Raw genomic sequence first — 27733 nt, forward strand, 5'->3', positions numbered from 1 at the left:
TTATCATTATGTGATTATTACAATTTTTAAATATGTTCAATAAAATGTATACTTTTTTGTAAGAAGAAAGTTTTTTCCTTTTTTTTTTTTGGAAAGGATTCAGTCTGTCCTCTGACATTGTCCACATTGTGTTAGGGGGTCAGCGATGCGTCGGCATGACAACCTGAGGTCTCCTTGAGACCTCTATGGTTGTTGATGCCGGCTTGCTGTGAGCGCCACCCTGTGGTCGGCGCTCATAGCAAGCCTATAATTCAGCTGCAAAGGAGCGATCTGATGATCGCTCCTATGTAGCTGAGCTGATCCAGTTGTGCCAGCTTCTAGCCTCCCATGGAGGCTATTGAAGCATAGCAAAAGTTAAAGAAAAATGTTTTAAAAAATATGAAAAGCATAAAAAAAATAAAAGTTTAAATCATAGTTACATAGTTATTAAGGTTGAAGGAAGACTGTAAGTCCATCTAGTTCAACCCATAGCCTAACCTAACATGCCCTAACATGTTGATCCAGAGGAAGGCAAAAAAAAACCCATGTGGCAAAGAGTAACTCCACCATGGGGAAAAATCACCCCCCTTTCAAAATAAAACAATAGAAAGAAAGTGGAGGGAAAAATGAAAAACGCAAAAACGAAAAAGGGCACAAATGTGGACTTGTTTCAGGACAATGGTATTAGAACAAAGTATTAAATTTTTTAAAATGTGGACTCCTACCTAAAAATATGAGAACAAAATTATTAGATACTGAAATGTCCCCTGCTTCCTGGAGCACACTATTAGAAAAAACAATTTAGATTCTCACATGTGGACTCTTAGATCAAGCACAAAATTAGTAGCACAAAAGAGCTTTATGCTGAAATGTGCCCTGCTGTCACACACACTGAGCAAAAATGATTGATCTGCTGGAAGGTTGATTTCACAGCTACACACGATCCTATGTATCTGAACTAACTGACTGACAATCAACCGCCAAAATAACTTTCTAACTATCTAGTAGCAGCACCTGGAGAGGCCTCTTTACGCTGCTACACTGACGAAATGGTGCCAAAACAACATGTCCACTCTTTATATGGAGAGGGACATGTGACTTTGGCAGCCAATGACACAAGCCCTTGTGTCTGGACGTTCCGGATGGTTTCTGCGCCTTGTTGGCTGTCGGAATCAACATAATAAAGTTAAGTAAACAAAAGGGGCATGCCGCTCCTCTAACCTCTCCACATGGTCCTTTAACCTCTCCACCTCCCCTTCCGCACAAAAAACATTAATGGAAATGCAATGATTTACCGAACTGTGACCGACTTTTGCAGACTTTGAGTAAAAATGCTTGTGAAACCTAACATGAATCTGAATGTGCTACATTCGTGCCAAATTTGAAATTGGCGAACGTTTTCTGAACAAGTTTGCTCATCTCTAGAAACAACATTCTACTGTGAGATGAGTGATGTGCTATATATTTCATAATACTCTCTAATTCCACCCCACTAGTGATGAACGAGTGTACTCGGTGATCAGGTTTTCCCGAGCACGCTCGGGTGACCTCCAAGTATTTGTTAGCGTTCGGAGATTTAGTTTTCATCACCTCAGCTGAATGATTTACAGCTACTAGCCAGGCTGAGTACATGTGGGGGTTGCCTGGTTGCTAGGGAATCCCCACATGTAATCAAGCTGGCTAATAGATGTAAATCATTCAGCTGTGGTGATGAAACTTAGGGTATGTGCACATGCTGCGGATTTTGCTGCGGATCCGCAGCAGTTTTCCCTAAGTTTACAGTACCATGTAAACCTATGGGGAAAAAAAAAGCTGTGCACATGCTGCGGAAAAATCCGCGCGGAAACGCAGTGGATTATTTTCCGCAGCATGTCACTTTCTGCGGATTCCGCAGCGGTTTTCAACCTGCACCAATAGGAAAGTGCAGTTGAAAACCCACAGAGGAATCCGCAGAAGAAACCGCGTGAAAATCCGCAGTGAAAACCGCAGTGGTTTTGCACTGCGGATTTTCCAAATCCGCTGCGGAAAATTCCACAGCAGAATCCGCAGCGTGTGCACATACCCTAAATCCCCGAACACTAACAAATACTCGGAGATCACCCGAGCAACGAGTATACTCGCTCATCACTACTCCCCACTAATATGCTTTCCAGAACCAAAGGCTGCCAGTTGTAGCATGCGTTTAGTATTACTACTGACTGTATGGCGTTTTCCAGGGGTTGTGATGTATTTTTTAAAATGTTTTTACATGTCCCAGACCATTGCTAGTTTTTTACCATACATTTTGTACAACACTATAATTAACTTTTATCAATCTTTTCAACCACAATTATTCAAACATTGCCAAAGAGGATGAAAAAAATTGATGCACAGAAAGCAAAGTGTAGCAGAAGGACGCAAGATACTGTAGGTATGGCGTGTACTGTCAATTTTTTTCTATTATTTAAAAAAACAAAATTCAACCCCCTTTGTAAAAATGACCAAACAAGAAATGCTAGGTAGGGGCATGACCAAAAATTCAGCACCTGCAACAGGGTGCTGTCTAAGTGGGTAATGTATAACTTTGACTAGTAAAATTGATGTGAAAAATAAAAGAAAATGTTTGTGACACACACACTTTGTAAGGTAGACAATTGCCTTGAAATGTTTGGATTTTGGGGAATTTTCTTTTGTATTTTAAAAAAACTATTATTCCTTATCTTCTTCACTTCCACAGTTATACGACATATTACTGTCTGGTGTATTTGTCCAATGTTTTAGAACTTTGTCTTCCTGTCTCTTACTGAACTTTGAGCTCTGATGCACTCTCAATATTCCAAATCACTTAACAATGGCTGCTGAATTCCCTGATTAGACATTTATACAGGCTATGATAGTCCCTCCTTATTGGCTGTACTGTTTCATATGATGTGATAGCTGCAAGACATTATGGTGAAGCCTATACAGTAACACTGAAGTCATGTCTACCTTCTCTGGCTGATGCAATTTGCTGCATTGTGAAAAATAATAACAGGCATTTTTTTGGCTAATTGATTTGCAAATTGTTTGAATTGACTAGGACCTGCAAATTTCATAAAATTTGACTCAATTCAATTACCGTACCTTTACCTTTGACTCTTTATTGAGAATTCATAGTCTGTCTCTGTACCAATGTGAAGTGCTAGAGAGTCAACATATATAAACATATGAAAATGTATTAATTCCAAAAAGAAAAAAATATACAATAAAAGTACTACTTCAGGACATGATAGGACAAGGTGCAAGGCGTGTGAGCACCACAAGCAAAGTGCAACCGTGCAAATCAAGATGAGCAGACCAGGAAACAGATCGAACTTCAATCTCTCTCTCTCTCTATATATATATATAGCGCGAGGGAGATGGTAATGTAACAGACAAAGAATGTATGTGTATATAAAATATATACTCAAACTGCCACTATGTGTATATATGAATCATATCCCATTATGAACCGCAATAGCAGATGATCACATAACATGTGGCAATAGCCAATGTAGCAAACAAGATCAAATCCTTATATAAGTAATTTGCACACTATGTACTAGGAATACAACTGCAGCACATATAAGTAAACCACATTGCCTGATGATAAAAAACCCTCGTATCCATGTGCCAGCAAGGTGGTAATACCACCACATAAATTATATATTACCTAGAATGGTACGCTGACTCGTGAACGGATCCTGGACCTGCACGTCAGCCCGATGTGCGTTTCGGAGTCTAGCTCCTTCGTCAGGGAGCTTGCTGGCACATGGATACGAGGGTTTTTTATCATCAGGCAATGTGGTTTACTTATATGTGCTGCAGTTGTATTCCTAGTACATAGTGTGCAAATTACTTATATAAGGATTTGATCTTGTTTGCTACATTGGCTATTGCCACATGTTATGTGATCATCTGCATGTTATGTGATCATCTGCTATTGCGGTTCATAATGGGATATGATTCCTATATACACATATAGCGGCAGTTTGAGTATATATTTTATATACACATACATTCTTTGTCTGTTACATTACCATCTCCCTCGCTCTATATATATATATATATATATATATATATATACATATATATATATATATATATATATATATATATATATATATATATACACATACATATACATACATACATACATACACATATAGATTGAAGTTCGATCTGTTTCCTGGTCTGCTCATCTTGATTTGCACGGTTGCACTTTGTTTGTGGTGCTCACACGCCTTGCACCTTGTCCTATCATGTCCTGAAGTAGTACTTTTATTGTATATTTTTTTCTTTTTGGAATTAATCAATTTTCATATGTTTATATACTGTATGTTGACTCTCTGTCGTTTCTTCTGTGGTTTCCACACCCCCGTTGCTGATATAGTAAACGATTTTTCTTAAATAAGTCCTATGGTAAATGACTACTAAGTCAATTATGATTAAATTGTGGTAATTATGTTACTATATACCATTGTTTTATTTCAATGTGAAGTGCTGCAGAGCAGTAGTCATGACAGTGCTGCTGTCCGGTTTCACTTTGGCACTTTACAGACAAGGGGTGTCCCAGTGCTGTGTGCTTTAAACAGAACCTGTCACCCCAAAAATCGAAGATGAGCTGCGGTCACCGGCATCAGGGGCTTATCTACAGCATTCTGTAATGCTGTAGATAAGCCCCCGACGTATCCTGAAAGATGAGAAAAAGAGGTTAGATTATACTCACCCAGGGGCGGTCCCGCTGCGGTCTGGGTCCGATGGGCATCGCCGTCCGGTCCTGGGCCTCCTATCTTATGAGGACATCCTCTTCTTTTCTTTACGCCGCAGCTCTGGCGCAGGCGTACTTTGTCTGCCCTGTTGAGGGCAGAGCAAAGTACTGCAGTGCGCAGGTGCCGGGAAGGATCAGAGAGACCCGGCACATGCGCACTGCAGTACTTTGCTCTGCCCTCAACAGGGCAGACAAAGTACTCCTGTGCCAGAGCTGCGGCATGAAGACAAGAAGAGGACGTCATCGTAAGAAGATAGGAGGCCCCGGACCGCGATGCCCATCAGACCCGGACTGCAGTGGGACCGCTCCTGGGTGAGTATAATATAACCTTTTTTTCTCATCTTTCAGGATTAGTGTTCAGCGATACCGTCCGATACTTGAAAGTATCGGTATCGGAAAGTATCGGCCGATACCGGCAAAGTATCGGATCTAATCCGATACCGATACCCGATACCAATACAAGTCAATGGGACACCAAGTATCGGACGGTATCCTGTATGGTTCCCAGGGTCTGAAGGAGAGGAAACTCTCCTTCAGGCCCTGGGATCCATATCAATGTGTAAAAGAAAGAATTAAAATAAAAAGTAGGGATATACTCACCCTCCGACGCAGCCTGGACTTTACCGCCGTAACCGTGAGCCGTTGTACCTAAGAATGCGCGCTTGAAGGGCCTTAGATGAGGTCACTGCGCTCTGATTGGTCCGTAGCGGTCGCGTGACCGCTACGCGACCAATCACAAAGCAGTGACGTCACCTAAGGTCTTTCAAGCGCTTCAAATACCTTAGAAGACGTCCGCAGCTTCTGATTGGTCGCGTAGTGGTTGCGTGACCGCTACGCGACCAATCACAAAGCAGTGACGTCTTCTAAGGTATTTCAAGCGCTTGAAAGACCTTAGGTGATGTCACTAGGGTTGAGCGACTTTCATTTTTTTAAGATCGAGTAGGGTTTTGGGAAACCCGATTTTGTCCACAGTCGAGTCGAGTGCAGTCGGCCGATTTTCGCTAAAAGTCGGGGATCGACCGAAACACGAAACCCAATGCAAGTCAATGGGGAAGCATAGTCGGCAGTGAGTGGAGGCCAGGAAAACACCTACAGTGCCCATTTTAATGCCAAAAACATCCATTCTTGTTTCTGAAGCTTGCCAATCTTAATTAACTGTATAATAATAGTTGGGCATAGGGAATTGGGGGTCATTTGGCAAAAGTTGTGGGGGGAGTAGGGCTGGCTCAAGTTTTTCGTGGGCCCAGGAAATGCGGACTACGTCACGGCGGTGTTGCAGGGAAAGGTAAGTATTTAAACGTTGCAAGTGCTGTGATCCTGAGCAAGCAGGGGGGGGCCCACTCGTTCGCATTGGCACTGGCACAGGGCCCCTCAAAGTACGGCGGTGTGTTTGCATGGCGGGGGCGCCTCCCACCAGCAGCGACACTTTTGCGTACTCTGAGGGGCCCTGTGCCAGTGACGTCGCCAACGAGTATGCCCCCCCACCTGATGAAGGAACCTGCACTTTCATCTGCACCTTCCTCTTTGTCCCTGTGTAAGGTGGTATAACATGCGGGAAGGGGAACCTTACTTTCAGCAGGGTCAGATTCTGGCTGTGTAGAGTACAAGGGGAATGTAGTGGTCTAGGTCAATGTACCAGCAGACTCATTTAGCAGTGGCTGGGCAATGGGCAGGATGAGGAGGAAACAGATATAGGGCCAAAGAATAAAGTAGGCTAAATGCAGTTCAAAATTGGTAACAGGACTAAACAGGCGGCATTGCTTTGTTCAGTGGAGTAGCAAACCCAAGAGCAGCAGACACTGTTTCAAGGGCCTAACCACACTAGTAGGCCAAATGCAGTTTAATATCTGATAGTATAGGGCGAAAGCCAGAATGTGGAAGCTCAGCTTTGTTCAGTTGAGGGCAACACCAGGGAGGGGCAGAAGCCGTTAGTAGGCCCTATCCACCATTTTGTTTTTTCAAAACCACTTAATGAGAGCCGGAAGGTTGAAGCTCAGCTTTATTTAGTTGAGGGCAACACCAGGGAGGGGCAGAAGCCGTTAGTAGGCCCTATCCACCATTTTGTTTTTTCAAAACCACTTAATGAGAGCCGGAAGGTTGAAGCTCAGCTTTATTTAGTTGAGGGCAACACCAGGGAGGGGCAGAAGCCGTTAGTAGGCCCTATCCACCATTTTGTTTTTTCAAAACCACTTAATGAGAGCCGGAAGGTTGAAGCTCAGCTTTATTTAGTTGAGGGCAACACCAGGGAGGGGCAGAAGCCGTTAGTAGGCCCTATCCACCATTTTGTTTTTTCAAAACCACTTAATGAGAGCCAGAAGGTTGAAGCTCAGCTTTATTTAGTTGAGGGCAACACCAGGGAGGGGCAGAAGCCGTTAGTAGGCCCTATCCACCATTTTGTTTTTTCAAAACCACTTAATGAGAGCCGGAAGGTTGAAGCTCAGCTTTATTTAGTTGAGGGCAACACCAGGGAGGGGCAGAAGCCGTTAGTAGGCCCTATCCACCATTTTGTTTTTTCAAAACCACTTAATGAGAGCCGGAAGGTTGAAGCTCAGCTTTATTTAGTTGAGGGCAACACCAGGGAGGGGCAGAAGCCGTTAGTAGGCCGTAACCAAAGTTGAAGGCCAAATGCAGTTTAATTTCTGATACTATAGGCCGAAAGCCAGAAGGTGGAAGCTCCGATTTAGACAGTGGAGGACAATTTGAATTATGGACTGCAGACATACTTAGTAGGCTGTCCCCTGTGGACCATGCATCCAACACATTAACCCATTGCGCCGTAATGGACACGTAATCTTCCGTGGCCATGCCTACAGGTCCATGCGTCTGTTGTCAGGTGCACCTTTGTACTCACAGATTGCCAGAGTGCATGGACAATGCGGTCTTCTACAAGCTGGTGGAGGGTTGGGATGGCTTTTCTCGCAAAAGAAGTGTTGACTGGTTAGCTTGTAGCGTGGTACAGCGTAGTCCATCATGGCCTTATTAATAGTAAATAAAATATATAACTAGGCTCTATGAACTTTTAAATAGGTTCCAGGGGTACACGGGCAGCATTGGTGTGGTCGGTGGAGGAGTATTGCAAGTAGGGGCCGCAGACAGGCTATCAAAGGCCTAAAATAACAAACAGTAGGCAGTCATGGCAGTTTGAAATCGGTTACATGGATACACAGGCAGGCACTCCAGGCAGCATTGTGGTCAGTGGAGGAGTATTGCAAGTAGGGGCCGCAGACAGGCTATCAAAGGCCTAAAATAACAAACAGTAGGCAGTCATGGCAGTTTTACATCGGTTACATGGATACACGGGCAGGCAGCTTGGTGGTGAGTGGAGGAGTATTTAAAGTAGGGACCGCAGACAGGCTTCAAAGGCCTAACATAATAAAATGGGCTGGCTGTAGGCACTTTAAAATTGGTTCCAGGGGTACACGGGCAGCAGTGGTCTGGTCAGTGGAGGCCTAGTGGAAGGAGGGAGCGCAGACAGGCTTCGAAGGCCTAACATAATAAAATTGGGCTGGCTGTAGGCACTTTAAAATTGGTTCCAGGGGTACACGGGCAGCAGTGGTCTGGTAAGTGGAGGCCTAGTGGAAGGAGGGACCGCAGACAGGCTTCAGAGGCCTAAAATAACAAACAATAGGCTCATGGCAGTTTTACAGTGGTTACATGGATACACAGGCAGCTTGGTGGTGAGTGGAGGAGTATTTAAAGTAGGGACCGCAGACAGGCTATCAAAGGCCTAAAATAACAAACAATAGGCTCAGGGCAGTTTTACAGCTGTTACATGGATACACGGGCAGGCAGCTTGGTGGTCAGTGGAGGAGTAGGGACCGCAGACAGGCTATCAAAGGCCTAAAATAACAAACAATAGGCTCATGGCAGTTTTAAAGCGGTTACATGGATACACAGGCAGCTTGGTGGTGAGTGGAGGAGTAGTGCAAGGAGTGTCTGTCCCAGTACTCCCAAAATATAAATAGATGTTAATGTCTCGCAAAACAACCAAAACAAAAAAAAAGGTGGCATACTTAGGTACAGGGGTGGGCTCATCTGCTGAGTTTCTGACATAGTAATTTGGCAGTAACTATTTAATGGTGCCAATATAGGACACAGACACAGACTACTTTAAGTTGCATCACAGATGTCTACAAATTTGTATTGTCAGTGCCAGACATTGAATGATGTCAGCGAATAGACTAAAGATTGGTGGAGCTGTGCGACATAATTTTGCACGTGGTAGAGCCCATTTTGAGCTGGGGTAGGGGGGAACTCTCTTGAGGCCGGCGGGACCGCCCCAGGGCCACTCATGTTACAACGGTGTGTCTGACGTTGGGTGCGCACCCCCACCGCCAGAGACACTACATTGTACTATAAGGGACCCAGTAGCTATGCCGTCAACCAAAAGCGAGCACACCCACCTCTTCAGACAAACAGCAGTCTCACGGGTGCTTGCGCCAAGTCGCGATACCACGGCCCCGTGTGGGGAGTTTGGCCATTTAGGGAGGTGTAAACATGTCGTATGCTGTACAATCTGCTGCAGCAAATTAGACATTAGAAAAGTAATTCACAGGCAAGAGCTTTTCATAGGAAAGCTAGGTGTCGGCCGGGCAAGGTGGGGCAAAAGATTTTGAAATCCAGTTTTGGTTCATTTTAATGAATGTTAGATCGTCAACATTTTGGGTAGCCAGACGAGTCCTTTTTTCGGTTAATATTGACCCTGCAGCACTGAATACTCTTTCTGATAGGACACTTGCTGCCGGGCAAGCAAGCTCCTGCAATGCATATTCTGCCAATTCTGGCCAGGTGTCTAATTTGGAGGCCCAGTAATCAAATGGGAATGACGGTTGAGGGAGAACATCGATAAGGGCTGAAAAATAGTTAGTAACCATACTGGACAAATGTTGTCTCCTGTCACTTTCAATTGATGCAGCAGTACCTGTCCTGTCTGCGGTCATAGCAAAATCACTCCACAACCTGGTCAGAAAACCCCTCTGTCCAACGCCACTTCTGATGTGTGCACCCCTAACACTCCTAGTCTGCTGCCCCCTGGAGCTCGTGTGAGAACGATCACGTGCGCTGTGTGCTGGGAATGCCTGAAGCAAACGGTCAACAAGAGTTGATTGTTTGGTTGCTAATATTAGTTCCAAGTTCTCATGTGGCATAACATTTTGCAATTTGCCTTTATAGCGTGGATCAAGGAGGCAGGCCAACCAGTAATCGTCATCGTTCATAATTTTCGAAATGCGTGTGTCCCTTTGTAGGATACGTAAGGCATAATCCGCCATGTGGGCCAAAGTTCCAGTTGTCAAATCTCCAGTTGTGATTGGTTGAGGGGCAGTTGCAGGCAAATCTACGTCACTTGTGTCCCTCAAAAAACCAGAACCCGGCCGTGACACGCAACCAATTTCCTGTGCCCCCGGGAAAGTTTCCGCATTAAAAATATACTCATCCCCATCATCCTCCTCGTCCTCCACCTCCTCTTCGCCCGCTACCTCGTCCTGTACACTGCCCTGACCAGACAATGGCTGACTGTCATCAAGGCTTCCCTCTTCCTCTGGTGCAGACGCCTGCTCCTTTATGTGCGTCAAACTTTGCATCAGCAGACGCATTAGGGGGAGGCTCATGCTTATTACGGCGTTGTCTGCACTAACCAGCCGTGTGCATTCCTCAAAACACTGAAGGACTTGACACATGTCTTGTATCTTAGACCACTGCACACCTGACAACTCCATGTCTGCCATCCTACTGCCTGCCCGTGTATCCTCCCACAAATAAATAACAGCACGCCTCTGTTCGCACAGTCTCTGAAGCATGTGCAGTGTTGAGTTCCACCTTGTTGCAACGTCTATGATTAGGCGATGCTGGGGAAGGTTCAAAGACCGCTGATAGGTCTGCATACGGCTGGCGTGTACAGGCGAACGTCGGAGATGTGAGCAAAGTGCACGCACTTTGAGGAGCAGGTCGGAGAACCCAGGATAAGTTTTCAATAAGCACTGCACCACCAGGTTTAAGGTGTGAGCCAGGCAAGGAATGTGTTTCAGTTGGGAAAGGGAGATGGCAGCCATGAAATTCCTTCCGTTATCACTCACTACCTTGCCTGCCTCAAGATCTACTGTGCCCAGCCACGACTGCGTTTCTTGTTGCAAGAACTCGGACAGAACTTCCGCGGTGTGTCTGTTGTCGCCCAAACACTTCATAGCCAATACAGCCTGCTGACGCTTGGCAGTAGCTGGCCCATAATGGGACAACTGGTGTGCAACAGTGTCATCTGCCGATGGAGTGGTTGGCCGACTGCGTTCTGTGGAAGAGCTGTAGCTTCTGCAGGAGGACGAGGAGGAGGAGGAGGGGGTGCAAACGCCTACAGCCAACTGTTTCCTAGACCGTGGGCTAGGCACAACTGTCCCTAAATTGATGTCGCCTGTGGACCCTGCATCCACCACATTCACCCAGTGTGCCGTGATGGACACATAACGTCCCTGGCCATGCCTACTGGTCCATGCATCTGTAGTCAGGTGCACCTTTGTACTCACAGATTGCCTAAGTGCATGGACGATGCGCTGTTTAACATGCTGGTGCAGGGCTGGGATGGCTTTTCTGGAAAAAAAGTGTCGACTAGGTAGCTCGTATCGTGGTTCAGCGTACTCCATCAGGGCTTTAAAAGCTTCGCTTTCAACTAACCGGTAGGGCATCATCTCTAACGAGATTAGTCTAGCTATGTGGGCGTTAAAACCCTGTGTACGCGGATGCGAGGATAAGTACTTCCTTTTTCTAACCAGAGTCTCATGTAGGGTGAGCTGGACTGGAGAGCTGGAGATCGTGGAACTTTCGGGTGTGCCGGTGTACATGGCAGACTGAGAGACGGTTGGAGACGGTATTGTTTCCGCCGGTGCCCTAGATGCAATATTTCCTCCTACAAAACTGGTGATTCCCTGACCCTGACTGCTTTTGGCTGGCAAAGAAACCTGCACAGATACTGCCGGTGGTGCGGAAAATGGTGGCCTTACAGTGACGGAAGGGATGTTGCGTTGCTGACTAGCTTCATTGGCCGAGGGTGCTACAACCTTAAGGGACGTTTGGTAGTTAGTCCAGGCTTGAAAATGCATGGTGGTTAAGTGTCTATGCATGCAACTAGTATTTAGACTTTTCAGATTCTGACCTCTGCTTAAGCTAGTTGAACATTTTTGACAAATGACTTTGCGCTGATCAGTTGGATGTTGTTTAAAAAAATGCCAGACTGCACTCTTCCTAGACTCGGATCCCTTTTCAGGGATTGCAGACTGAGCTTTAACCGGATGGCCACGCTGTCCTCCAACAGGTTTTGGCTTTGACACGCGTTTTGGGCCAGATACGGGCCCGGCAGATGGAACCTGTTGCGATGTTGATGCCTGCTGCGGCCCCTCCTCCACCTCCGCTTCTGAGCTACTGCCGCCTGCACCCTGTTCCCCCAATGGCTGCCAATCGGGGTCAACAACTGGGTCATCTATTACCTCCTCTTCAAGCTCGTGTGCAACTTCGTCTGTGTCACTGTGTCGGTCGGTGGTATAGCGTTCGTGGCGGGGCAACATAGTCTCATCAGGGTCTGATTGTGGATCTGTACCCTGAGAGGGCAATGTGGTGGTCTGAGTCAAAGGAGCAGCATAGTACTCTGGCTGTGGCTGTGCATCAGTGCACTCCATGTCAGAATCTACTTGTAATGGGCATGGCCTGTTAAATGTTTCACTTTCTAAGCCAGGGACGGTATGTGTAAAGAGCTCCATGGAGTGACCCGTTGTGTCGCCTGCTGCATCCTGCTCTCTTGTTGTAGTTTTTGCTGAGGAGGACAAGGAAGCGACTTGTCCCTGACCGTGAACATCCACAAGCGACGCGCTGCTTGTACATTTACCAGTTTCTGAAGAGGAGGCAAAAGAGCTAGAGGCTGAGTCTGCAATGTAAGCCAAAACTTGCTGTTGCTGCTCCGCCTTTAAAAGCGGTTTTCCTACTCCCAGAAAAGAGAGCGTTCTAGGCCTTGTGTAGCCTGACGACGAAACTGGCTCCACAGCTCCAGACTTAGGTGGAATATTTTTATCCCCACGACCACCTGATGCTCCACTACCACTACCATCATTACCAGCTGACAATGAACGCCCACGACGACCTCTTGCACCAGACTTCCTCATTGTTTAAAAATCGTAACCAAAGTAACTTTATTTGTTGCTGTCAAACAACTTACACGGTGAGCTATAACTTCAGTATGATTTCAATATCCCTTAACAGGTTGGTGAGACCACAAGGAAAATCAGGCACAATGTTACACACTCTGTTTTCTGTGGCACCAAATCACAGAGATGACACACACGCAGGACTGTCACTCAAGCACTAATGTCAATATTAATCTCCCACCTAATTTATTTATTTTTTTTTCTCTGGGAGACTTTAGAAACCAAATAATATTAAAAACAAAACAAAAAAACAAGGCTTTCTATGGCCCACAATTAGAGAGAGAGAGGTGGCACACCCAGGAGTCAAGACTGGCACACAAGCTGAAAGGGCAATATTACTCTCCCACTGTTTTTTTAGGTATTTTTTTTTTTTTATTTTCAGGGAGACTTTAGAAACCAAATAATATTAAAAAAAACAACAAAAAAACAAGGCTTTCTATGGCCCACTGAATGAGAGATGGCACGCACAGGAGTGGCACACAAGCCCTGACTGAGGCCAATATTTTTCTCCCACTGATTGATGTAGTGTTTTTGTGTTGAGGTAGATTTTAAAACACAAATGAAGGAAAAAAATTAAAAGGCTTTCTATGGCCCACAATTAGAGAGAGAGAGGTGGCACACCCAGGAGTCAAGACTGGCACACAAGCTGAAAGGGCAATATTACTCTCCCACTGTTTTTTTAGGTATTTTTTTTTTTTTATTTTCAGGGAGACTTTAGAAACCAAATAATATTAAAAAAACAACAAAAAAACAAGGCTTTCTATGGCCCACTGAATGAGAGATGGCACGCACAGGAGTGGCACACAAGCCCTGACTGAGGCCAATATTTTTCTCCCACTGATTGATGTAGTGTTTTTGTGTTGAGGTAGATTTTAAAACACAAATGAAGGAAAAAAATTAAAAGGCTTTCTATGGCCCACAATTAGAGAGAGAGAGGTGGCACACCCAGGAGTCAAGACTGGCACACAAGCTGAAAGGGCAATATTACTCTCCCACTGTTTTTTTAGGTATTTTTTTTTTTTTATTTTCAGGGAGACTTTAGAAACCAAATAATATTAAAAAAAACAACAAAAAAACAAGGCTTTCTATGGCCCACTGAATGAGAGATGGCACGCACAGGAGTGGCACACAAGCCCTGACTGAGGCCAATATTTTTCTCCCACTGATTGATGTAGTGTTTTTGTGTTGAGGTAGATTTTAAAACACAAATGAAGGAAAAAAATTAAAAGGCTTTCTATGGCCCACAATTAGAGAGAGAGAGGTGGCACACCCAGGAGTCAAGACTGGCACACAAGCTGAAAGGGCAATATTACTCTCCCACTGTTTTTTTAGGTATTTTTTTTTTTTTATTATTTTCAGGGAGACTTTAGAAACCAAATAATATTAAAAAAAAAAAAAAAAAAAACAAGGCTTTCTATGGCCCACTGAATGAGATAGAGAGGTGGCACACCCAGGAGTCAAGACTGGCACACAAGCTGAAAGGGCAATATTACTCTCCCACTGTTTTTTTATGTGTTTTTTTTTTTTTCAGGGAGACTTTGGAAACCAAATAATATTAAAAAAAAAAAAAAAAAAAAGCCTTTCTATGGCCCACTAAATGAGAGGGACAGAGGTGGCACACCCAGGAGTCAAGACTGGCACACAAGCTGAAAGGGCAATATTACTCTCCCACTGTTTTTTTATGTATTTTTTTTTTTTTATTTTCAGGGAGACTTTAGAAACCAAATAATATTAAAAAAAATAAAAAAAATAAATAGCCTTTCTATAGCCCACTGAATGAGAGATAGCACACACAGCAGTGGCACACAAGCCCTGACTGAGGCCAATATTTTTCTCCCACTGATTGATGTAGTGTTTTTGTGTTGAGGTAGAATTTAGAACACAAATCACGGAAAAAATAAAAAGGCTTTCTATGGCCCACTCAGTGAGAGATGGCACACACAGGGATGGCACTGTAGCAGAAATGCCAATCTTAACCTCCCACAAAAAAAAAAAAAAAAAAACAGGGACTGTCCTACAATTACTATCTCCCTGCAGTAATCTCAGCCAGGTATGGCAGGCAGCAATAGGAGTGGACTGATGCACAAATTAAATAAAAAGTGTGGACAAACAAAAAAGATAGCTGTGCAGAAAGGAAGGAACAAGAGGATATGTGCTTTGAAAAAAGCAGTTGGTTTCCACAGTGGCGTACACACAGCAATACAGCTATCAGGGAGCCTTCTAGGGCAGCCCAATGAGCTACAGCGCTGAGGGGAAAAAAAAAAAAAAATAGCTTCCACTGTCCCTGCACACCGAAGGTGGTGTTGGACAGTGCAAATCGCTGCAGCACAAGCGGTTTGGTGGTTAGTGGACCCTGCCTAACGCTATCCCTGCTTCTGACGAAGCGGCAGCAACCTCTCCCTAAGCTCAGATCAGCAGCAGTAAGATGGCGGTCGGCGGGAACGCCCCTTTATAGCCCCTGTGACGCCGCAGACAGCAAGCCAATCACTGCAATGCCCTTCTCTAAGATGGTGGGGACCAGGACCTATGTCATCACGCTGCCCACACTCTGCGTTCACCTTCATTGGCTGAGAAATGGCGCTTTTCGCGTCATTGAAACGCGACTTTGGCGCGAAAGTCGCGTACCGCATGGCCGACAAGCACAGGGGTCGGATCGGGTTTCATGAGACGCCGACTTAGCCAAAAGTCGGCGACTTTTGAAAATGATCGACCCGTTTCGCTCAACCCTAGTCATCACGCTGCCCACACTCTGCGTTCACCTTCATTGGCTGAGAAATGGCGCTTTTCGCGTCATTGAAACGCGACTTTGGCGCGAAAGTCGCGTACCGCATGGCCGACAAGCACAGGGGTCGGATCGGGTTTCATGAGACGCCGACTTAGCCAAAAGTCGGCGACTTTTGAAAATGATCGACCCATTTCGCTCAACCCTAGATGTCACTGCTTTGTGATTGGTCGCGTAGCGGTCACGCGACCGACCAATCAGAGCGCAGTGACCTCATCTAAGGCCCTTCAAGCGCGCATTCTTAGGTACAACGGCTCCCGGTTACGGCGGTAAAGTCCAGGAGCCGCCGGAGAGGTGAGTATATCCCCATTTTTTATTTTAATTCTTTATTTTACACATTGATATTAGTCCCGATACCGATTCCTGATACCACAAAAGTATCGGATCTCGGTATCGGAATTCCGATACCCGCAAACATCGGCCGATACCCAATACTTGCGGTATCGGAATGCTCAACACTATTCAGGATCCATCGGGGGCTTATCTACAGCATTACAGAATGCTGTAGATAAGCCCCTGATGCCGGTGGCCGCAGCTCATCTTTGATTTTTGTGGTGACAGGTTCCCTTTAAGGGGTGGGGTGCATCACACTCACTTGAGGACCGCAGGCCTCCACTCCAGGCTTCCATCGTCAGGAGCCACCATACACAATGCACGGGACACCAAGTTCTTTGTAACAGTTAAACATTTACTGTACAGTCCAAATTCGTCAGATTGGATAGGGCACAGCAATTCACACTTCCTTCCTCCTTAGTACAACTCCTCTTCAGTCCTGCTACCCATTCATCCTGGACTACCCCCAAGCCCACTGACTCCATCGGCCTCAGGATTTCGCTGTCCACTTCGGCAGTGCACTTGGGATAGGCCATTTTCCCCCTGTGTAATTCCACGTCTACAACCTCCTGATGCCAGAAGACCAGGTCCGAGCCCCAGACTCCAGATGCTGCAGAAATGTCCACCAGGGATATTAGTACAGACTCCTCCTACTGCCTCGAACGGTTTGCCCATGCTGCCCATAGCAACTCACTGCGCCTGAACTTCACTATGCACTTCATTAGCTGACATTGAACTCCCTCTAACCAGGAAGTGTCCCCCTTTTTATTAACACTAGTGACCACATACTGGGCTAGGTCATTATTCATTCCTTATCTGATATGCTAAACCTATTATAATGGTGCAACGATATCTGTGTGGCTGGCTCATGTCTAGTGGAGACCTATGGATTTATTTTTTGTTCACTTTGTTCACTCATTCACAGTCGTTGCAGCCAGAATAAAGCTTCAGAACCGCACAGGGTGCTCAGTTTTTATGAAATCGCATCCATTTTGCTTGGACAGATAAACACCGCAGCAGAAAATTCACATGTGAACATGGTCTAAATTTCAAAGCAAAGTGGATGTAATTCCATGAAATCTCCGCCCTCAGTGTATCTAATGATGCTGCTGATCTCTGCATTTTTTTAATTTTTTTCTATAGTTCTTTTCTGAAAAAAAATGCATGAAAAAAAAATGCTGTTGCATGTTTAACCCCTTAGAGCCAATTTGGTACTTATTGACCAAGCCAATTTTTACAATTCTGACCACTGTCACTTTATGAGGTTATAACTCTGGAACGCTTTAACAGATCCCGCTGATTCTGAGACTGTTTTTTCATGACATATTGTACTTCATGTTAGTGGTAACATTTCTTCGATATTACTTGTGATTACTTATGAAAAAAATGGAAATATGGCGAAAATTTTTAAAATTTTGCAATTTTCAAACTTTGTATTTTTATGCCCTTAAATCAGAGAGATATGTCACAAAAAAAAGCTAATAAATAACATTTCCCACATATCTACTTTACATCAGCACAATATTGGAAACAATTTTTTTGTGTTATGGAGTTATAAGGGTTAAAAGTTGACCAGAAATTTCTCATTTTTACAACACCATTTTATTTAGGGACCACATCACATTTGAAGTCATTTAGAGGGGTCTATATGATAGAAAATAACCAAGTGTGACACCATTCTAAAAACTGCATGGTGCTCAAAACCACATTCAAGGAGTTTATTAACCCTTTACGTGCTTCACAGGAACTGAAACAATGTGGAAGAAAAAAATGAACATTTAACTTTTTTTTGCAAACATTTTACTTCAGAACAATTTTTTTTTATTTTCACAAGTGTAAAAACAGAAATGTAACCATAAATTTTGTTGTGCAATTTCTCCTGAATATGTGGGGGTAAACCACTGTTTGGGTGCACCGCAGAGCTTGGAAGAGAAGGAGCGCCGTTTGACTTTTTCAATGCAGAATTGGCTGGAATTGAGATCGGATGCCATGTCATGTTTAGAGAGCCCTTGATGTGCCTAAACAGTGGAAACACTCCACAAGTGACACCATTTTGGAAACTAGACCCCTTAGGAAACTTATCTAGATGTATGGTGAGCACTTTGAGCCCCCAAGTGCTTCACAGAAGTTTATAACGTAGAGCCGTGAAAATAAAAAATCGCATTTGTTTACACAAAAATGATCTTTTTGCCCCCAAATTTTTATTTTGACAAGGGTAACAGGAGAAATTAGACCACAAAAGTTGTTGTGCAATTTCTCGTGAGTATGTCGATACCCCATATGTGGGGATAAACCACTGTTTGGGCACACAGCAGAGCTTGGAAGAGAAGGAGTGCCGTTTTACTTTTTCAATGTAGAATTGGCTGGAATTGAGATCGGACACCATGTTGCATTTGGAGAGCCCCTGATGTGCCTAAACAGTAACCCCCCACAAGTGACACCATTTTGGAAACTAGACCCCTTAAGGAACTTATCTAGATGTGTGGTGAGCACTTTGACCCACCAAGTGCTTCACAGAAATTTATAAAGTAGAGCCGTGAAAATAAAAAATCCTTTTTTTTTTCCTCAAAAATGATTTTTTAGCCTGCAATTTTTTATTTTCTCAAGGGTAACAGGAGACATTGGACCCCAAAATCTGTTGACCAGTTTGTCCTGAGTACACTGATACCCCATATGTGGGGGGGCACTGTTTGGGCACCCATCGGGGCTCGGAAGGGAAGGAGCGTCGCTTGGAATGCAGACTTTGATGGGATGGTCAGCGGGCGTCATATTGCATTTGCAGAGCTCCTGATGAACCTAAACAGTAGAAACCCCCATTTTGGAAACTAGACCCCCCCAAAGAGCTTATCTAGATGTGTGGTGAGCACTATGAACCCCCAACTGCTTAACAGAAGTTTATAATGTAGAGCCATGAAAATAAAAAAAATCATATTTTTTCCACAAAAATGATCTTTTCACCCCAAAATTTTTACTTTATCAAGGGTAACAGGAGAAATTGGACCCCAAAATTTATTGTGAAATTTATGCGGAGTAGGCTGATACCCCATATGTGGGGGTAAACCACTGTTTGGGTGCATAGCAGAGCTCGGAAGGGAAGGAGCGCCATTTTGGAATGCAGACTTTGATAGAATGGTCTGCGGGTGTTATGTTGCGTTTGCAGAGCCCATGATGTGCCTAAACAGTAGAAACCCCCCACAATTGACCCCATTTTGGAAATTAGACCCCCTAAGGAACTTATCTAGATGTGTGGTGAGAACTTTAAATGCCCAAGTGCTTCACAGAAGTTTATAATGCAGAGTCGTGAAAATAAAAAATATTTTTTTTCCACAAAAAATATTTTTTAGCCCCCAAGTTTTTATTTTCACAAAGGTAACAAGAGAAATTGGACCCCAAAAGTTGTTGTCCAATTTGTTCTGAGTATGCTGGTACCCCATGTGTGGGGAGGACCACTGTTTGGGCGCACGGCAAAGCTCGTAAGGGAAGGAGCGCCGTTTTGGATTCCAGACTTTGATAGAATGGTCTGCGGGCGTTATGTTGTGTTTGCAGAGCCCCTGATGTACCTAAACAGTAGACACCCCCCTCAAGTAACCCCATTTTGGAAACTAGACCCTACAAGGAACTTATCTAGATGTGTGGTGAGAACTTTGAATGCCCAAGTGCTTCACAGAAGTTTATAATTCAGAGTCATGAAAATAAAAAATATTTTTTTTTCCACAAAAAAGATTTTTTAGCCCCCAAGTTTTTATTTTCACAAAGGTAACAGGAGAAATTGGACCCCAAAAGTTGTTGTCCACTTTATCCCGAGTACGCTGATGCCCCATATGTGGGGGTAAACCACTGTTTGGGCACACGGCAGAGCTCAGAAGGGAGGGAGCACCATTTGACTTTTTGAGCGCAAAATTGGCTGTCGTGTTTGGAGACCCCCTGATGTACCCAACAGTGGAAACCCCCCAATTCTAACTCCAACCCTAACCCCAAAACAACCCTAATCTCAACCCTAACCATAACCCTAATCAAAACCCTAAATCCAACACACCACTAATCCTAATCTCAACCCTAACCTCAAACCTAAACCTAATCCCAATACACCCCTAACCCTAATCCTAACCTTAACCCTAATCCCAAACCTAACCCTAATCCCAAATATAACCCTAATGCCAACCCTAATCCAAACCCTAATCCCAACTCTAACCCTAACTTTAGCCCCAACCCTAACCCTAAATTTAGCCCCAACCCTAACCCTAACTTTAGCCCCAACCCTAACCCTAAATTTAGCCCCAACCCTAACCCTAGCCCTAACTTTAGCCCCAACCCTAACCCTATGTCACGGGGAGACTAGGTGGGCAAGAGCTAATAACCCGGGCCCCTGCAATTTCCCTCAGACTAGGGAAATCCTGACTGACCCTCTACCTAGAGTTTACACTGATGGTGTGCATGTCTAGGCCTCGACCCTCGCCCTGTCTCCTATTTCAACCTTAGGCTGAAACTACCGCCCACCACCCAGTGAAAAGATCATACACCAATACCCACAGTTAGAACAGACAAGGATAACGGAAAATATACACCACGCCACAGTCGCTCAGGAATACACTATAAATGCGCAGGGCAAAATAAATACAAATATAGGAAGGAGTAAATAAGACAAATGGAAATACACCACCAGCAACGATACTCCAACTACTAGCTCACCACTCCAGACCGAGATAACAACGCACAAGGCAGAAGCTATAATTGGCGACGCCCAATGTTCAGGAGAACTATTTAAAGGCAATGGGCATGGCCCAGCTTCCAATCCGAGCATCAGGTAAATTAACCCCGGACCAGCTAGATAAAATCTAGCCGACGCCAATGAGCACAAAGTGGTCAAAAGCTGAATTACCGCTGTCTGTCGAACGACCTGGTCTGAACAGCATCCGACATGACACCCTAGCCCTAACCCTAGCCCAACCCTAACCCTAGCCCTAACTTTAACCCCAACCCTAACCCTAGCCCTAACCCTAGCCCTAACCCTAAATTTAGCCCCAACCCTAAACCTAACCCTAAATTTAGCCCCAACCCTAACCCTAAATTTAGCCCCAACTCCTCTAGCTGCCAGCTGGCAGATCATGGCGGGCGCACTGCGCATGCACCCGCCATTTTCTTACCGGATGAAGAACCCGGCGGGCAGGAAGGGACGCAGGAGGACCCAGGGACACCGGTAAGTATAACAGGGTCCCCGAATCCCCCTATTTCTCTGTCCTGTGATGTGCGATCACATCAGAGGACAGAGAATGACACACCGCTTTTTTTTTTGTGGTCACCGGTAAACAGTTAATTACCGGCGATCGCAAAACAGGGGTCGGTAAAAACCGCCCCCAATTATGTTCTTTGGGGTCTCGGCTACCCCCGGCAGCCAAGACCCCAAAGATCTTCCGGGTGCCGGCCAGCGGGCGCACTGCGCATGCGCCCGCCATTTTTTGGCCGGAACAAGATGGCGGCGCCCATCGGGAGTCACGAGGAGCAACGGGGAGACAGGTGAGTATCAGGGGGCAATCGGGGACCCCATTTCTCTGTCCTCTGATGTGCGATCACATCAGAGGACAGAGAAATGAAATGGAAAATCGCGTTGTTTTTTTTTTTGTGACCATCAGTAAATGGTTAATTACTGGCGATCGCAACCCGGGGGTCAGTAAAAAACCCCCGAATCATGTTCTCTGGGGTCTTGGCTACCCCCGGTAACCGAGACCCCGAGAAAATCTGACTCTGGGGGCGCTATTTACTTTTTCCACAGCACCGTTAATTAACGCCGCTGTGGTTTAAGTACCCTTGACTGCCGCCGTTAAAAGGCGTATCGGCGGTCGTTAAGGGGTTAAGCGCAGAATCAAAGCTTTTCTGTACTATTAACAAAGCGTTAAAAAGTCTGCTTCATATCTACACCAAAATCACATCAAATAAAGGGGAAAACACATAAAAGAAATGCATCAAACATGCAATAATCAGAGATTTTGTGTTGTGCCATGAGAACACCTGCAGGAAAAAAAAAGCAGTGGAAAGAATGTAGCATTGTGAATATGGCCTCAGTATTACATTTTTATGGGTTTAATAGAGAAAAATATAAATCATGCCATTGTTTTTACATTATTTCCAGATCCCCGTAAATAATCTGATTGTTGTGCTGGTTGTTATGATTACAGATACACCAAATATGTCTGTTATTTGTTGATTTGTAGTGATTATTATTTTAAAAAAAACTAATTGAAAATTACATTATTTTTTCCTTATAAAGTGTTTTTCATTATTTTCTATTAATTTTATAGGATGAAAAAAATCTTTTTTTATTCTTCCTGTAGAATACAAATACATAGAAATACACTGTTGTGTACATTTTGTTAGTACAATTTGCCTGCAATACAGATCAAGTACACAAAATTCTCCCTCTTAAATCACCAGAGCCTGTGTCCCAATAGGTTTAGCTCCTGCCTATATTGTTGAAGGTTGAGACATTTTTGTAATTGCATTTTATTATTTTAGTAGTTTTATAGTAATAAAAAAATCTGACTTTTGCTTCACCTCTAAATTACAAGTAACATACAAATACATTGTTATATACAATATATCTCTATGGACATGTATAATCTGCTTCTGGGTTCACTGTCTGCAATACAGGTCAAAATTACCAGTTTCTCCTACCTACATCATTGTGGGCTGGGGCTCATAGACAGAGCTGCAGCCTGTGAACATGGCAATGCGAGTGTGAGTTTGGAGGACCTGATCATAGGATAGGGGTGAATATTATAATTTTATTTATGCGCTGAGCAGAGAGATACGGCCCCCCCCTCAAGGAAGAGAAGGATCAAAGGCACGATGAAGACATTAGAGACAAAACCCCTCAAACCAGCATAGTGCCATTGAATCTGGGATGATTGTGAACTTATAGTGGAATCTGTATCAACTGTGTTACCTAAAGCAAAAGCAAAAATTGCGTGACTTATATTTACACATAAATGGCCTAATGTGAGTAATGTATTTGTGACCGGGTTTTGGGAATACCATCCTGAATTTTATATACAGAAGCGTTTACAATTTGGTAAGAAAACTCCAAAGATGGCCACAGGGTGTCAGTGTTTACACTTTCAAAAGAGATCAGGCATGCAATTATTTTGCAGTTACTAACGTGTAACAACTGAGATGATTTTGCACATCTTTTATATTTTTTCCATTATTATTGCTGTCTGTAATCTAATTGTGCCTAAAGTTTACCTTTGCATTCCATAAAGTTGGATGGATCTACTCTCACAGCCATTTCCTGTTTAGCAGTTCCACTTCTACAATATTTGATTCAAGATTATTTCCTAAACATAACACTTTTCTTCTTTTCAGTCCAGAATGCCCCTTTCATACTTTAATTAGTTTATTGTTATAATAACATAAATAAGGCAGACATTTTTGTGATTGTTTCATTCTTCAAAAACGGATTTATACAAATATATGCACTTGCTGATAAAATCAATAAAGTATTAAGATATGTAGGACAGCTATTCAGTCCAAGATATTTTTTGTATATAAATCTCTCACGTGGTCTTACATGCAGTTTTATTTGAAGATTCCAATGAGAACTTTGCTGTGGATTTCACCTATTACATTGCAATGGGTGAATTCTACAACTAAATTTACAGTGTTCCTAGAAGCAGTAGTGGATTATTCACACTGTTGGTGAATGCAGTCTGATCACCTGCATTGTACTGTAAATCATAACATTCTGCATTCCAAGCACTTTCCCAGAGAGGCATTGCAAGGCTTAAAAGTCTCCTCACTTTGGTATGTCAGGCTTGACATGTCACTCTCCGCAAGGAAAAATGTTACAACTTGAAGCACTGTGTAGTCAAAATCATTATCTTAGATATGTGCTTGTGCCTCCGTCCTTTAGAAAGTTTTGGCAGTACAGCCAGTTCAGTTGCAGCAGATGGTTTGGTTCACACATTGCATATAGCATAGCAGGACTTTGTGTATAAAATTTCAATATTCTTGTTTCGGCACTGCTTATACATGTATGTAAACCAAGCCATCTGCTGCAATAAAAGATCCTATGTTATGCAATTAAACTGACCAGTAGAATGTAAGCCCACAAGGACAGGGTCCTCTCCCCTCTGTATCAGTCTATCATCATAAATTTGTTTACTGTAAACGAAATCTATAACTTTGTATATAACCCCTTCTATGTAGAGCACCATGGAATTAATGGTGCTATATAAATGAATAATAATAATAATAATAATAATAATAATAATAAGTATTGCTAAAGCTTTCCATAGGACAGAGGCAGAGGCTCATATAAAAGCTATTGATGATGATTGCACAGTGCCTGTTACCAGTGGCGTAACTACAAAGTTATGGGCCCCGGTGCGAACTTCCAAATGGGGCCCCCCACCCCACCCCGGGTCCCCCCGCCTCAACCCCCCCCCCCCCACCTTCCCCTAGATACGCCTTGGACTGTCGCAGGAATCTCCTGCACTGCAACATGGTGTTGGGTGCCAGCACAGCCCGCACAGTGGTATATCCAGCACAGTGGTATATACAGCACAGCCCGCACAGTGGTATATCCAGCAGAGCCCGCACAGTGGTATATCCAGCACAGCCAGCACAGTGGTATATCCAGCACAGTGGTATATCCAGCACAGCCAGCACAGTGGTATATCCAGCACAGCCAGCACAGAGGTATATCCAGCACAGCCCACACAGTGGTATATCCAGCACAGCCCGCACAGTGGTATATCCAGCACAGCCCGCACAGTGGTATATCCAGCACAGCCCGCACAGTGGTATATCCAGCACAGCCCGCACAGTGGTATATCCAGCACAGCCCGCACAGTGGTATATCCAGCACAGCCCGCACAGTGGTATATCCAGCACAGCCCGCACAGTGGTATATCCAGCACAGCCCGCACAGTGGTATATCCAGCACAGCCCGCACAGTGGTATATCCAGCACAGCCCGCACAGTGGTATATCCAGCACAGCCCGCACAGTGGTATATCCAGCACAGGGATATATACAGCAGAGCCCGCACAGGGATATATACAGCAGAGCCCGCACAGGGGTATATAGAGCACAGCCCGCACAGGGGTATATAGAGCACAGCCCGCACAGGGGTATATACAGCACAGCCCGCACAGGGATATATACAGCACAGCCCACACAGGGATATATACAGCACAGCCCGCACAGGGATATATACAGCAGAGCCCGCACAGGGGTATAAAGAGCACAGCCCGCACAGGGATATATACAGCAGAGCCCGCACAGGGGTATATAGAGCACAGCCCGCACAGGGATATATACAGCACAGCCTGCACAGGGATATATACAGCAGAGCCCGCACAGGGATATATACAGCAGAGCCCACACAGGGGTATATACAGCAGAGCCCACACAGGGGTATATACAGCAGAGCCCACACAGGGGTATATACAGCAGAGCCCACACAGGGGTATATACAGCACAGCCCGCACAGGGGTATATACAGCACAGCCCGCACAGGGATATATACAGCAGAGCCCGCACAGGGATATATACAGCAGAGCCCGCACAGGGATATATACAGCAGAGCCCGCACAGGGATATATACAGCAGAGCCTGCACAGGGATATATACAGCAGAGCCCGCACAGGGGTATATAGAGCACAGCCCGCACAGGGATATATACAGCAGAGCCCGCACAGGGATATATACAGCAGAGCCCGCACAGGGCTATATACAGCAGAGCCCGCACAGGGCTATATACAGCAGAGCCCGCACAGGGATATATACAGCAGAGCCCGCACAGGGATATATACAGCAGAGCCCGCACAGGGATATATACAGCAGAGCCCGCACAGGGATATATACAGCAGAGCCTGCACAGGGATATATACAGCAGAGCCCGCACAGGGGTATATAGAGCACAGCCCGCACAGGGATATATACAGCAGAGCCCGCACAGGGATATATACAGCAGAGCCCGCACAGGGATATATACAGCAGAGCCCGCACAGGGATATATACAGCAGAGCCCGCACAGGGATATATACAGCAGAGCCCGCACATCTCATCTCCCCCCCCGATAATGGCCCCACAGTCCAGTTAAAAAGAAAAAAAAAAAAAAAAACTCTCCTCACCTTTCCTTTTGCCCGCGCTGCTCCCGGCGGCTGCAGTCTGCCCACGACACTGCAGGTGCGCGATGATATGACGTCATCGCGCACCCGCAGTGTACTGTCAGAGGCAGAGCGGGGAATGATGGGAGAGGGGGCGTCAGCAGACGCTCTCTCCTCCATCATTGCATTGAACTATACCGGTGTCATAGACGCCGGTATAGTTAAATGCGGCGGCGGCGGCGGCACTGGGGGGGGGGGGACAGTGCAGCGGCCCACTACTGGCACCGGCTCTTCTGGCATTTGCCAGAAGTGCCCGTTGGCCAGTCCGGCCCTGCACTGACCTGCCAACCCGGGGCCCCTGACCTGCAGGGCCCAGTCGCAATGGCGACCGCTGCGACCGCGGTAGTTACGCCCCTGCCTGTTACCAGTTATAATGGAAGAGATCACAACTCAGCCTCCCTTGCTGTATACATATAATAAAAGGATAAAATGTAGAAATCAAGATGGGGTTTAGGGGAAGAAAACACGAGGTTCAACTAAATAGAAGTAATAACATTTTACATAAACCTGCTGCCATATAGTCCCCCATATTCACGAGCTCTGCTTAAACCTGTTCCCACTACTGATTGGCAGCCTTCTGCCTATGCACAGTGTACATAGAAAGCTGCCAATCAGGCTTCTTATCTGCATCTATCTCTCTGATTCCCATGATCTTGTATGGCTGGGCCTGACCTGCATATATAGTTCAGAATAGGACCTGTTCTACGTCTTACATATCTCATACTTGGATCCATGATTTTCACGGCTGTATGATTAAATCCATGAAGCTCCATGGGTCTGGAAGCTATCTGAGAAAAGATTGTACATCACATAGACATTTGTACATCACATAGACAGATGTATGAATGCAGCCTACTGTCACGTTGTCTTTTAATGTATCTATTGTATGCTGCTTCATAACTATACAGGACGGAGGTTACTCACCATGGTTGCTCTTTGCAGACTTTACTGGGTTATAGAGGTTTTTTGGAGGACGTGATGGTCCATTATCGTGTGTTCCTGAACTCACAACAGTGCTGTTATTTCTCTCGCCATGGCTGCCTGGAATTGACTGGTGACGCAGAATGTCTACAAGAGCCCTGGGATAATGATATGAATGAAAAAAATCACAATAAAAAGTTACTTGACGACTTCTGTAAGCTTGGATTATTGACATCTAAAAGTGTTCAAGAAACTGTGAGGTGTATGCATAATTGCCTTTGATATGGCTCCTTCACTTAAAATTCTCACTTTTTGCAAGTTTAGGTCTTGACCTGAAAGAATATATGTTTCATAGTCCAATAGATGTACTAAACCCCTTATTGCACAATGATATAACTGAATATCATGGATTGGGGCACCAAGAAGTGCAGGGTCCTTCTGATAATTGTGTATGCAGATGCTGTTACAGCCGAGATCTGACAAACCTTTGGACTTGGGCCATTTAGCTCTTATAAGTGGCTTGACAGAAGGAGTGGAGTTCTGTGCTGTCCTGTGATGTGATCACAGGGTGCTGATTAGTTACCATAGCAACTGGGAGC

General features: G+C 44.8%; 1 protein-coding gene across 4 annotated transcripts in view; it reads right to left on the reverse strand.

The window, feature by feature from the left end:
* SHISA7 (shisa family member 7) overlaps positions 1-27733 on the reverse strand; it is a 592632-nt gene that overhangs the window by 115077 nt on the left and 449822 nt on the right. For all 4 annotated transcript variants that reach the window (XM_077250684.1, XM_077250683.1, XM_077250682.1 and 1 more), the window contains one exon: positions 27138-27292. In XM_077250684.1, coding sequence (XP_077106799.1) covers positions 27138-27292 — 155 coding nt within the window. The remainder of the gene's footprint in view (positions 1-27137; positions 27293-27733) is intronic.

Source organism: Ranitomeya variabilis, chromosome 4, assembly GCF_051348905.1.
Source record: "Ranitomeya variabilis isolate aRanVar5 chromosome 4, aRanVar5.hap1, whole genome shotgun sequence".
NCBI classification, from domain to species: Eukaryota; Metazoa; Chordata; class Amphibia; order Anura; family Dendrobatidae; genus Ranitomeya; species Ranitomeya variabilis.